Here is a 12051-nt window from a genome sequence, read left to right as displayed (position 1 = left end):
ACCCTTTTTGCACTGGCAATTTTCCAACCCACCTCCTTCAACTTTATCAGGCTGTGTGTGCACATGTATATCCTTCCACTTTTTCACCAGAGATCCCTCCCAACTTTATCTGGATTTAGCTATTCATCTTATACTTTAGTGCTGTATCAGAAAAGGTATTATAAAAGACTATTGCCCCTCTGAGCTTTCTATATTGCTATAAGGGTGAGTGGAAAAGGAAACCAAAAGGGGACTGATCGGTGGGGGTGCTACGTTTTCAGTTAAAAGACTTGAAAGAACAGAAATGGTAACAGATTTTAATTATTTACTTATAAACATTTGTTACTGTCAAACATAGACTTATCCTGATTCTTATTAAAAATTGCTTTCTACCTGTTGTAGAGTAGGTGCATCACCCATATAGAAATACCTAAGAGTTACATTGAAACTTGAATAAATTACCCACAGACTTATTACTTATCTTATTACTAACTTTAGTTTACCCCCACATTAAATTGCAAATGCCCAACCTCTCTTCAAAGTCCATCAAGAGATCAAGATCCTCTCCCCTTTTTAGAGATTATGTGAAATCCACCCAAATTTCAACATCTTTTTAAATATGCTTTTTATTAGTTTTCTTACTTAACACACACACACAAGAAATTAACAAAAATTACAAATAACAAAAAACAAAAAAATCCACCCATCCATAAATCCATAGGTTCTTGCAAAAGAACTTATGCCACCATATTTTTAATTCCCAATCCTTATCTTCCCAATAGACTTCCGTCTTCCTCAAAGTGGGTCTGTCTTATCTGTTTAATAAACTGCTTCTTTAAACATTTTGCCATTTCTTCTGTTATCTGAATATTATACTTATAATCCATATTGTGGTTTGCAAAAATTAATCAAAGCATGTCCAGGTTTTAATTTGAGGGCACTGTTTTTTAAATAGTCTTTATAAAATTCCCACTCCTTTTTGAACTTTTGGTTTGGCTGTCTCCTAATTGTCTCTGTCATTTTTGCCAGTTTGAGATATTCAAATAATTTTTCCTGCTATTCCTCTTTTGTTGGTACTAATTCTCCTTTCCAATTTCTGGCAATTAATATTCTTGTTGTTGTTGTAGCATATAAGAATATTCTCTTTTTTCCATTTGAAATATCTGAATCTAAAATACCTAAGAGGAAGGCTTCTGGCTTCTTTATGAAAGTTTGCTTAAACGTTTTTTCAATTCCTCATATATAATATCCCAAAAATTCTTACTTTTTTTGCAACCCCACCACATACGAAAGTGTCCCTTCTGCTTGTTTACACCTCCAGCACATATTAGATCTCATTTTATACATTTTGGATAGTTTGCTGGGAGTTATATACCACCTGTAAAACATCTTCAAAAGATTTTCCTTTAGTGTATAACAAGCCATAAATTTCCATTCTTTATTCCATAATCTTTCCCATGCTGATAGTTGGATATTTTTACCAAAATCTTTACCAAATTTCAACATCTTACAGCTCCTTACACACAAAATAGCCATATCTCTCCTATACTAAACAGGCTCCTCATGAAGCCGGAGGAACATTGCCCAGCTACTGTATTATTGATTTAATGCTGTACACCGCTTTGAGGTTTTTATTAAAAATATTAAGCGGTATAGAAATTAAAAATAAATAAATAAATATGCCTGTAGACTGTATTGCCATTGCAGGAGCGAAGACAAATATGTAGGTCTTTCCCACCTCATTGAAAATTCTTAGGGGAAAGATGAAGTTCCATGGCTAAGCAATTTCACTGACTGTGCCACTGCCTAAGCAAAATGTTAGTGGAATGTGGCATTTGGCATCGAACTATCTTTATTTCCCCAAACAATATAAAGCATGGATAGGATAAGAGGAGAGTAAGGGCAGACTGAGGAGATATGATTGCTATCTTCAGATATCTAGGGTTGTCACATGGAAGATGGAGCAAGCTTTTTTTCTACTGCTCTGGAGGCTAGGACCTGAACCCATGGATTCAATTCACAAGAGAAGAGATTCCGACTAAACATCAGGAAGAACTTTCTGATGGCAAGAGCTATGGAACAGATTCCCTCAGAAGGCGATGGACTGTCCTTTCTTGGAGTTTTTTAAGAAGAGGTTGGACAACCATCTGTTATGGATGCTTTAGTTGAGATTCCTGCAGTGCAGGGTGTTGGACTAGATGGCCTTTAGGGTCCCTTCCAACTCTACAATTCTTTGATTTTATAGGGAACCTATCACCTTCCAGATGTTGACTACAGCTTCCATCAACTCTTGACTGCTGGCCATGCTTCTGACACACTACAGCTATCTACTATTGCTGCTCCGCATGTATCATATCCCTCTGCATGAAGTTTCATCCTTGCTGGCCCATTGCTATAAGCATTAAATAAAAGCCTAGTATTTCATATAATTGGGACGTGGGTGGTGCTGTGGGTTAAACCACAGAGCCTAGGGCTTGCTGATCGGAAGGTTGGTGGTTCGAATCCCCATGACGGGGTGAGCTCCCATTGTTCGGTCCCTGCTCCTGCCAACCTAGCAGTTCAAAAGCACGCAGTACAAGTATATAAATAGGTACTGCTCCGGCGGGAAGGTAAATGGCGTTTCCGTGCGCTGCTCTGGTTCGCCAGAAGTGGCTTAGTCATGCTGGCCACATGACCCGGAAGCTGTACGCTGGCTCCCTTGGCCAGTAAAGCGAGATGAGCGCCACAACCCCAGAGTCATCCACGACTGGACCTAACGGTCAGGGGTCCCTTTACCCTTTACCTTTATTTCACATAATAATGAAGTGGGTTGGCTGTCTTAAACGGAAACCCAACCAGCAGAACCAAGGGAAAGAAACAGTGCTCTTCCTACATCTGTCAGTAGTTTTATGGGGATTTTAGCCAACCTAAAGTCAGAACAAACCATGTCCCTGTTGCCAGATTCCTGCAATCAGCACATTATATTATGACCTTATGGGAAAGTCATGCTAATATTGTTTGAGAGCAAGTATTCCAAGACAAAGAAACTGGATGTGTGGTTAGGGCTGCTTGAAAGAATGAACACACACTACAATGGTGTGTGTGTGTGTGTGTGTGTGTGTGTGTGTGTGTGGCCAGGCATTTAGAGATACAGTCATTAGACCATTTTGTTAACATAAAAGCAGGTCCTCAAACCAGTTTTCGACCTATCTCCACAAGTGCTAATGGGCCATGATACCACTCGCTAGCTCCAAGACAGCTACAGTTGTATAAACCACACGCTCACACCCTATTATAATGCTCGGGGACACACATTAGCATTTGCATTGCAACGAGATATGAATTTCACCCCCATCCACACCTGCCAACTGTGCAAATTGCCTTATTGTGAGCGAGAGTGCTTCCCTAGCTGTACACTTTAGGCTTATGTATCCCCAGACCATTGGCGGACATATTGGTTCTTACGATACTCCCAACTGGAGAAGTAAGCTTACAGTTGCATCAGTATTAAACTTCAGGGAACATTTTGTCATGAGACTTGTCAGCCAAAATTGTGGCTCACCTACAAAAGAGGACATGCTGTCTTCAGCTATTTTGGCATGGAAAATTAGTGCTCAGAAGGACGTTCTCTAGGACACAAGTCAGTTTGCAATTTGGAAAGATTAATCAAAATGGGGAGAAACATCCTCCGCACTCCAGTAATAAATTCTGTACAAATCATTGACCTGTTATAACCAAAACTTTTGTGAGCAGTAGAGTTATCAACACAGTACACCACGATGAAAGAAGTATCAATAGGGTGGCCTTTGATGAAGGCAGCTCCAGATGCTGCCAACAGTTGCCCCACTTCTGGAGTTGCTCCTCCGTAGAAACATCTGCATCTTTTAGATTTTTCTTATACACATTAACGGGTGGTAACAGGTAATTTGGCCCTTCGATAGATGGTCCTATGTAGTTTGATTTTCTGACGTTAACAGGCTGGATGACATCTTTGATGTAGGGTGTGACATATCCTTATTTGTGGATTAATGCAAGTTGCTCACTCACTAAGACCAGAAATGTATTTTGCTTTCAGAGCTAGTCCACGTTAAGAGAATGTAGATGTATTTGTGTTGAGACATTTGGAAACACCAAGATTAATAACACAATTACGATGTAAATTTCATTGGTCAGATGGTTATGGGGTTGAATACTGCTTTAATTAAACAGATGAAGTATTAGGTGCAAATGCTCCATTTCCTGATAGAGAAATCCCCGCTTGCTGTTTTTCTAATTCTCAAAAAATATGATCATGAATAACCCACACATTTAGCATGATCTCCCAAACAGGCAAAAAATCATAGGTAGTGCTTATTCTCCATTGGGAAGAAAGCTACATTGAGGCAATACTTTTCTTCGGACTAAGCAAAGTGTTGTAAAGCCATGGTAAGAAAAACTAAGTGTGTGTATGTATGTAGAGCCTTGTGCTTTACTTAGTGTTGGAGATGGATCTAAGTAACTCCTAACTTCGGTGGCTCAGGAACTGCAGGGCTTTGGTTTTAAATGACGATCCTATTTAAAACAGCTCTATCGGGCTGTAGTTTTGAAACAACTCATTTTTCTTTACTACAGGTTAGAGGTGGTAAAACCTAAGTAGGCCTAAAGAGGTTACCACTGGAATGAGGACATCGGTCCTATATATTAAAGCATTTCTGTACAAATTAAAAAGAGCACCGCCCACTGAGAGAAAAGTTCTTATGTGCAAAGCCTATCAAAAAGTATGGGAACTCTGCAAGAGCACCATAGTTGTTTTGCACAACTGCCACTTATTTCAGTGGAGATAGCACCCTAAAAAGGAGAAATACGAACATTTTCTCATCTGTATATGTCTACATCAGAGTAGATGATTCTGGGACATATGGGAAAATAGCATTACCTAGTATAATGTGCATCCATGTAATGATCTATATCTCAGGAAAGGGCTATTTCTGCTGAATATGTAATTTTGGGGGGTTATATTTGGGATTTAATTTTTATTCAGAAACTCCTCTGGAATATGTTGGGGAAAAGGATGAGAACTAGTAATTTTCACACCTTGGATGGTCCTTATAAGTCCTACAGATTGTAATACCATTGTGAAACACTTCCATCTAGTGGAAGATAAGGAAACTGCATGCTGCTGAAATAAGGCAGAATACTAAAAATTGTACTTGCATTTCCACCCCCACCCCACCCACCAAAAAAACCCAACTTACTTTATAAACACACATCAACATGTTGGACTGCTCTCCACTCCCCCCCCCCCCGAGATGTTTTTGTGTGCTCCATGAAATCCAATTAGAATTTTTTTGTGCTTGTTGAACCCATCTCTAAATTATTGAAAGCAAAGTGACATTCTAAGATAAGCAAATTACTTATCCATTGTCTTCAATATACAAATTCAAATTGACTATGTATATTTTTACGCCAATCTATTTTTATTTAATATTTGGGCCCCATTTCTGGCTCCTGCAATCTTGATACTGTACGGCTGATTTTGATAAATATTGTACAGACTGCAAGCAGTTTGCAGATCTGCAGCTGAGCTGTTTTCTCAACCATTGGGAGAAAGAAGTAATGGACAATGTTTGGCCTTCTACCACAATGCACAAGCCATGCTCAGAAGCCCAATTTAAGAGCAGAGAGGCTCAAGTGCTAGGCAATTAAAATACCTATGTCCTGTAAAACCCATAAAATTGCCCATCATTGCTGGATTTGGGACCCTTTTTTGCTTATGCAGAAGATACTCTTGTTGGTGGATGAAGCTGTAAGCTATAGTCAATACCGTGCAATTATTGTTAAAGAAACATAACCATCAAGTGGTTCTACATTAATTACAAGTACCAGTTTTTAAATTTAAAAATGCTCGTGCTAGGCTTGCCAAAAAGGAAATGGATTTTACTTCAAAATGACTTGAAATAAAAGCAGATGAATGCTTTCCCCTTGAATGTATAAGCATTAAAACAAATACATGACATCACTAGCCTTGCATTTCCCAGTAATTTTTTCCAGGATTGAACTTTTGTGGCTGCAAAGTTAATTTTTTAAGGAATACCAGCTGCACTTCAGCATTTTTAAAAAGAAACATAACCAACTAGCCACCCTCAGGCTTGTAAGCACTGAGTAATAATATTACTGTAAAAAGAAGGGTTGCTTTTGCTAATTTTCTGTCATGACTGTTTTAAGGCTTTGCTATATTTCCTGCAGCTGAAAAAAAATATGCTTCTTTTCTTTTATGATCCACAAATAAAAGTGAATGTTAACAAAGTGGGCCTACTGAACCTGAAGCAAAATCAGACATAGGGTTTAAGGTTTTTAAAGCAAATCAAAATTCAACCCAAACCTCCATTATAACAAATCTGAGCAAGTTCCCAAATAGTTGGTTCATCAGGTGCTCAGATTTTTGGGGAGGCAGCAAGAAAGGGCCCCCAGCTGTTCATGCTGTAGAGAATCAAGCAAAATATACCGCTATCCAAGAAGTCGCCCAAGAAGAGAGCAGAGTTGGAAACAGAAGAATTACTATTGCTCCCAACATTTATATTGGGCTCTGTTACAAAACTTTTTCTCTTAGAGAAAGACAGAGAACTAAACGCACAGAAATTTGTGCCAATTTTGAATTCTCAGAGCCTTATATTTTAATGAATAAACTGAGCATGACTGATTTTTTTCAGTCAGAAAGGTCTGGGTGGTTAAGACCTTGGGTCAATTCACACAATCATTGGCTACAAATCGCATGCACAACAGATGGTGAGGGGCCCATATGCACAATGTGTGCACAACAGCCTGTCTTTGTGAGCAAGAAAGCCTTTGACAGAACCAAATGTAGTTCAGCAACTCTGGCAGCATGTTTGTGTGACATATTTGCATACATATTACAGACATACACATGCACTGTGCAAAACCTGGACAGAGATACGCAGTTAAAATTCGGCTCTTAGCATTCCAATTACTGTACTATTGTGCAGAAGTTGAGAGGCCTGTATTTTGAATGATTATCTACAATGTAAATGTCTGCAAGGTTTCCTTTCTTTTTGTAGGGGTTTTAAACACTAAAATATAAATAGCCAACTTAACAGAAATATTTGCTTCTGCCCAGAAAAATGTCTGAACATTGTATCCATAAGTAGATTAGAAAGTGAATAGTACAGTATATAGCCATGTGCTTGTGGCACAACTGTTTTAAGGAGGAAAATAACTGTGATTCTCTCTCTTACCTGCGGGTGACATTATTGAACCAAGTGAAGACGGAAGCTGTATATCAGCTATGCATATTGTATTTAGTGTTCTTTGGAGAAAGCAAGTATATGTTCTCACTCTTAATGCTATTTTTTTAAAAAAAGAAACCTATATGCGAATTATGAGTTATAGAGCTATATAGTTCCAGAGGACACCTAATACAGTGGTGCCTTGCAAGACGAAATTAATTGGTTCTGCGAGTTGCTTCGTCTTGCGATTTTTCCATCTTGCGGAGCGCGGATTCCCCGGGTATTAACAACTTTAAGAAAAAGGAAGCAAACCTGCAAGACGTTTTCGTCTTGCGAAGCAAGCCCATAGGGAAATTCGTCTTGCGAAGCAACTCAAGAAACGAAAAACCCTTTCGTCTTGCGCGTTTTTCGTCTAGCAAGGTATTCGTCTTGCGGGGCACCACTGTATAACATTCTTAACAATGCTATAGAAGGAGGTGATTCAAAATAGTGGAAATAGAAGAAAATTATTCGAGACACTTACTGAAGCATTTTAAATTGCTGGGTTATGAGGCACTAACTAACCACACAGAACATAAGTAGCAGGAATCCATTTCTTCTCTTTAAAATGTTTTAGAATCAGGAGTAAAGATCAGGTACAAAGTTCAAAACGGATTCAGTGGTACACTCTTAAGCCAGTGTTTCCCAAACTGGGGTCTCCAGCTGCTTTTGGACTACAATTCCCTCATCCCTGACCTCTGTTTCTGCTAGCTAGGGATGATGGGAGTTGTAGTCCAACAACAGCTGGAGACCTAAGTTTGGGAAACACTGCTCTAAGCCAGATATCCAGAGAGTCACATTTGAGTGGTCACCTAACGTATCTCTTCAGGTTCCAGGGTGTGGGAGAATTGGCATGAGAAACAATATACAACTTTGGGGGGGGGGGGTAATTTTGAGAGAACCAAATCTAATTCTGTCTCAGCTGGCAGAAATACTCTGTTAAGAGCCTAACAGGATGTGTCTGTGAAAACTGGCCCATCAAGATACAACCTAGATCTGAGGATAAGAACTCTTTTTGCATCCTCCTAACCTATTATGGAGCAACTATTTCCATAATCCTTTCAAGTTTGAGTGTAACAATGAATATAGCTTGCTTACTCACCGAGGGAAAAGGAACAAGAGTGATAGATTGGGAATGTTTGCAGCAAAATTAGCCGGTGTCGGGATGGAAATTGACTCAGATACATTGACAGGAAAGGTCAGTGTTAGTTCAAGAGGAAAGAAGAGAAAAGGCAAAGCCTATGTCAAATATGTAGGAGGAATAAATGGACAGCAGAGTCTGCAAAGCACCACATTTGGCACTGATGTTAAAAACGGCTATACTATCAGACAAATTCATATTAAAGGGAAGGGGTTACAGCTCAGGCATCCATTTCACACATAGCAGAAGTAAGAAGGGCCTTTGTTTACAAGGCTAGACAAAAGCTGCTAGATGGCAGCAGGCAAAAAGAACTTTGTGTAATGTGGCTTCAAGCAAAATATACCGCTATCCAAGAAGTCGCCCAAGACTTTAGACTTTGTGTAATGTGGCTTCATGTATTTCATGTTTCTTTTATAATAATAATAATAATAATAATAATAATAATAATAATAATAATAATAATAATTTATTATTTGTCCCCAGCCCATCTGGCTGGGTTTCCCCAGCCACTCTGGGCGGCTTCCACAGAGAAGAAAAAATACACTAAAATGTCACACATTAAAAACTTCCCTGCACAGGGCTGCCTTAAGATGTCTTTTGAATGTCAGGTAGTTGTTTATCGCTTTGACATCTGATGGGAGGGCGTTCCACAGGGCGGGCGCCACTACCGAAAAGGCCATCTGCCTGGTTCCCTGTAGCGTTGCTTCTCGCAATGAGGGAACCGCCAGAAGGCCCTCGGCGCTGGACCTCAGTGTCCGGGCAGAACGATGGGGGTGGAGACGCTCCTTCAGGCACCTGTAGGGTTTTGCTTGTCTTCTGCCAATACAATGTTATCTACTGGCTTAAAAAAATGTACGGTAAGTGCTGAATGTTCAAGAAAGCGGGGGACAAATCTTCTGAAACCTAAAACGTAGCAATTTAATTAACTCTGCTTGGCGTGCGAGTACATGCAAAAATACTATATTATAAATAATTAGTGGCTGGAATCCAAAGAGCCATATGTAGTGTACTGCCCAAGGGCTTTTTAGCTTCCCTATTCTGAGGGGGGTAGGAAGAGTCCTGCCCCATGGCACCCTGAAAAGCAATCCTATGAGGCATGAGGAGCAAGACACAGGAAGCAGGGAATTGTCAACCTGTTACCCTCCACACACACACACACACACACACACACACACACACACACACACACAGCAGGTGAGCTCCAATATATGAATATATAGGTTTTTAAAAACGCTCTAAAAACATATACACTTGAATAGAATAGTTTAATCACTTTTGTACAGCATTTAAAACTCAATATATATGGCTCAAGGCAGATACTTGTTTTTAAAAAAGAACCAATAATGTTAACATGTACCTTATGCTCTATTTGCAAATCTTTACAGTTCAATTCTGATCTTTGTAAGCACCTTATACACAAATTTGTGTATGTAAATAGATGTGTATAGACAATACATGATTAGGAGGAGTTACATTTACAAGCATCAATCAAAACTGGTACTATAAAAATGTGAAAGCCAGCACTGTGTTTTTGTTTTAAGGGATTTTTAAAATTCTCAACAACTGAAATAGTTTGTGTCCAGTTAACGATCATTTTAAAGCCTTTTAACGAATGATGAATGAGTTCTGTTGTACTGTGTGGTACACCGTTAAAAGTAAAGTTGACTATCAGGTGTCTGAACAACTCTATTGGCAAACCATAATTATACTGGAAAAGCTCTGCTAAAAAGAATTAAATATGTTATTCTTAAAAAACAACAACCAAAACAAGTACTGCATATAAATTACAAAATAAGGAAAAGCTTGTTCTTTAAAATTAAGGCTGAGGGAACTTACCATACGCAGAAGCTACATCCCTTTCACTTGTTTGTTTTAAAAATCATCGTCACCAAACTAAGAAGCAGCTGTTACTTTTTTAATCACTTTACCTCATACCCTGTTATTCCATGTAATCAAATGGAATCCAAAGGGCAGTCTTGTCATTTCCTATCCTCTGTGCCCTGGAAAACCATACCTAAAGGTTGGGGTCCTTTGAAGTGGCTTCTCACTAGCAATGAGCAGCTACTGCTGAAAGGGAAATTGGCTCACATGTTTAGACACCCTTGTGGTACACACAAGCCATTTGCATGGTTGCAGACATGAGTCTCTTTGGAGACTAACCATCCTGGGGGTTCAGTGGCAGCAAGAGATATCTTCTAAGCCTCTTATTCTACAACTTGAACTGTGGCTGCAAAACAGGGGTGCATTTTTAAAATTATTCATATAAAACGACACATCACTACCCAAGCAACTATGTCCCCATTTCCCAAGAATTCCGCTTTAAATATATTTGGCCTAGGTACTGCAACTGCCTACTAAACATTAAACATTTATAGACCCCAAGAGCTAAGAAATATGACCAGCAAGGTTAATGCAACTCCTTCGATGTTGGAGCATGGTTTTAAAATGAAGCTATTACATGCATGCAGAATGAATTAAATTTTAACGACTGAATTTTCTGACTTGCCCCACAGCTTAAAATATGCGTCTTGGACTGGACTTCCTTTGGGTGTGAATTTGCAGCTTCTTTAGGGACCAGTGACTACATCGCCCAGCCAAGAACTGTCATTTCATGATAGAGGGAGCAGGCAAGACCACTCCTCTGAACAGTACATATAAGATATTTTGGGAACCGGGCACCCTTCTCATGGGATGATTTGCAATCTTTTACTTGCACCCTAAGAGATAAAAAATTTTGAACTGAGACTTCATGAATGGATTTACACAATGCCTTAAATATGCAAGTAAAAGAGGAAGACCTGCACTTATTCCATTCACCATAGAAGGGCAATCTTGGCTGGGTGAGCATGTGAACTAGCCCAAAGACTTATTGTTCCAAGGCTCCATTTTTCCCAGATGCCAACAGAATAGCCAACATAACCGTTACAGTGTATATTACCTGCATTCCATAAATTAAGCAATAATTTATACCCAATGGATTCCACTAGGTGAAGCTTCCCCTAAGCTTTTAGGTAGAGACCAAAGTAGATGTTCCCATTTTGGAGCTTCTTTCTGCTCCCAGATGTTTAGAACTTCATCCTCTTCAAGTTGTTTTCCTTCAGAACAAGAATTTTGAATACAAGTGTCCTGAACATTTGATGAATTCTGTCCCTGTTCAAGTTCAAAACTTATAATGAGTGACTTTGCTACGGAGTCCAATTCTCTATGGTTCACAGAAGGCTCTGGGATTGTGCAAACAGGATTGTCTGCTGTATCAGTGGATAATACAGATGTGTTGCAGAGAGTGTTAAAATTCCCGGTTAAGATGCAAATCTTTTCTATGAAATACCTAAGTGGACTTCTGTTTCTATATGAGCCTGTGAAAAACAAAGGTAAAAAAGCCAGTAAGTTAAAAATAATTAGGAAGAAATTTGAATAATCTGCACATTGTTTGAAGAGACTCAAAAAGGAATAACAGATTTATACACATAGCTTATTTATGTTTTTCATTAAAAAAAATGTTCAGGAGGCTTACAGAATGATTGCAGAAATATGATTGTTTACCTTACTATAATTTGTTCCACAACGTGGGGATATGTTTATGGCTTCCACTGGCAGAATCAATCATTGACATAACATAAAGTGCTGCATTTGAGGCACCCAGAAAATAATACTGCATGCAAGCTTTGTTCAAGTATTAGGTATCCTACT

General features: G+C 39.0%; 1 protein-coding gene and 1 long non-coding RNA gene across 5 annotated transcripts in view; one reads left to right on the top strand and one right to left on the bottom strand.

The window, feature by feature from the left end:
- The window catches only part of LOC307218945, a 63159-nt gene that overhangs the window by 27968 nt on the left and 23140 nt on the right, over positions 1-12051 (top strand). Inside the window, exon 3 of one of the 2 annotated variants that reach the window (XR_013840168.1) lies at positions 4570-5163. The exons of the other annotated variant lie outside the window; for it this stretch is intronic. This is a non-coding gene — a long non-coding RNA (uncharacterized lncRNA). Of the gene's footprint in view, positions 1-4569; positions 5164-12051 lie in introns of those variants that run through there. 2 annotated transcript variants of the gene reach the window in all.
- KIF14 (kinesin family member 14) overlaps positions 11278-12051 on the bottom strand; it is a 32720-nt gene continuing 31946 nt past the window's right edge. For all 3 annotated transcript variants that reach the window (XM_079981032.1, XM_079981033.1, XM_079981031.1), the window contains exon 30: positions 11278-11717. In XM_079981032.1, coding sequence (XP_079837158.1) covers positions 11326-11717 — 392 coding nt within the window. In that variant the 3' untranslated portion in view covers positions 11278-11325. The remainder of the gene's footprint in view (positions 11718-12051) is intronic.

Source organism: Podarcis cretensis (genome assembly GCF_951804945.1).
Source record: "Podarcis cretensis genome assembly, chromosome: 6".
In the NCBI taxonomy this organism is placed as follows: domain Eukaryota; kingdom Metazoa; phylum Chordata; class Lepidosauria; order Squamata; family Lacertidae; genus Podarcis; species Podarcis cretensis.
Note: the sequence above shows the minus strand (reverse complement) of the source record. Positions and strands in the feature narration are given on the sequence as shown.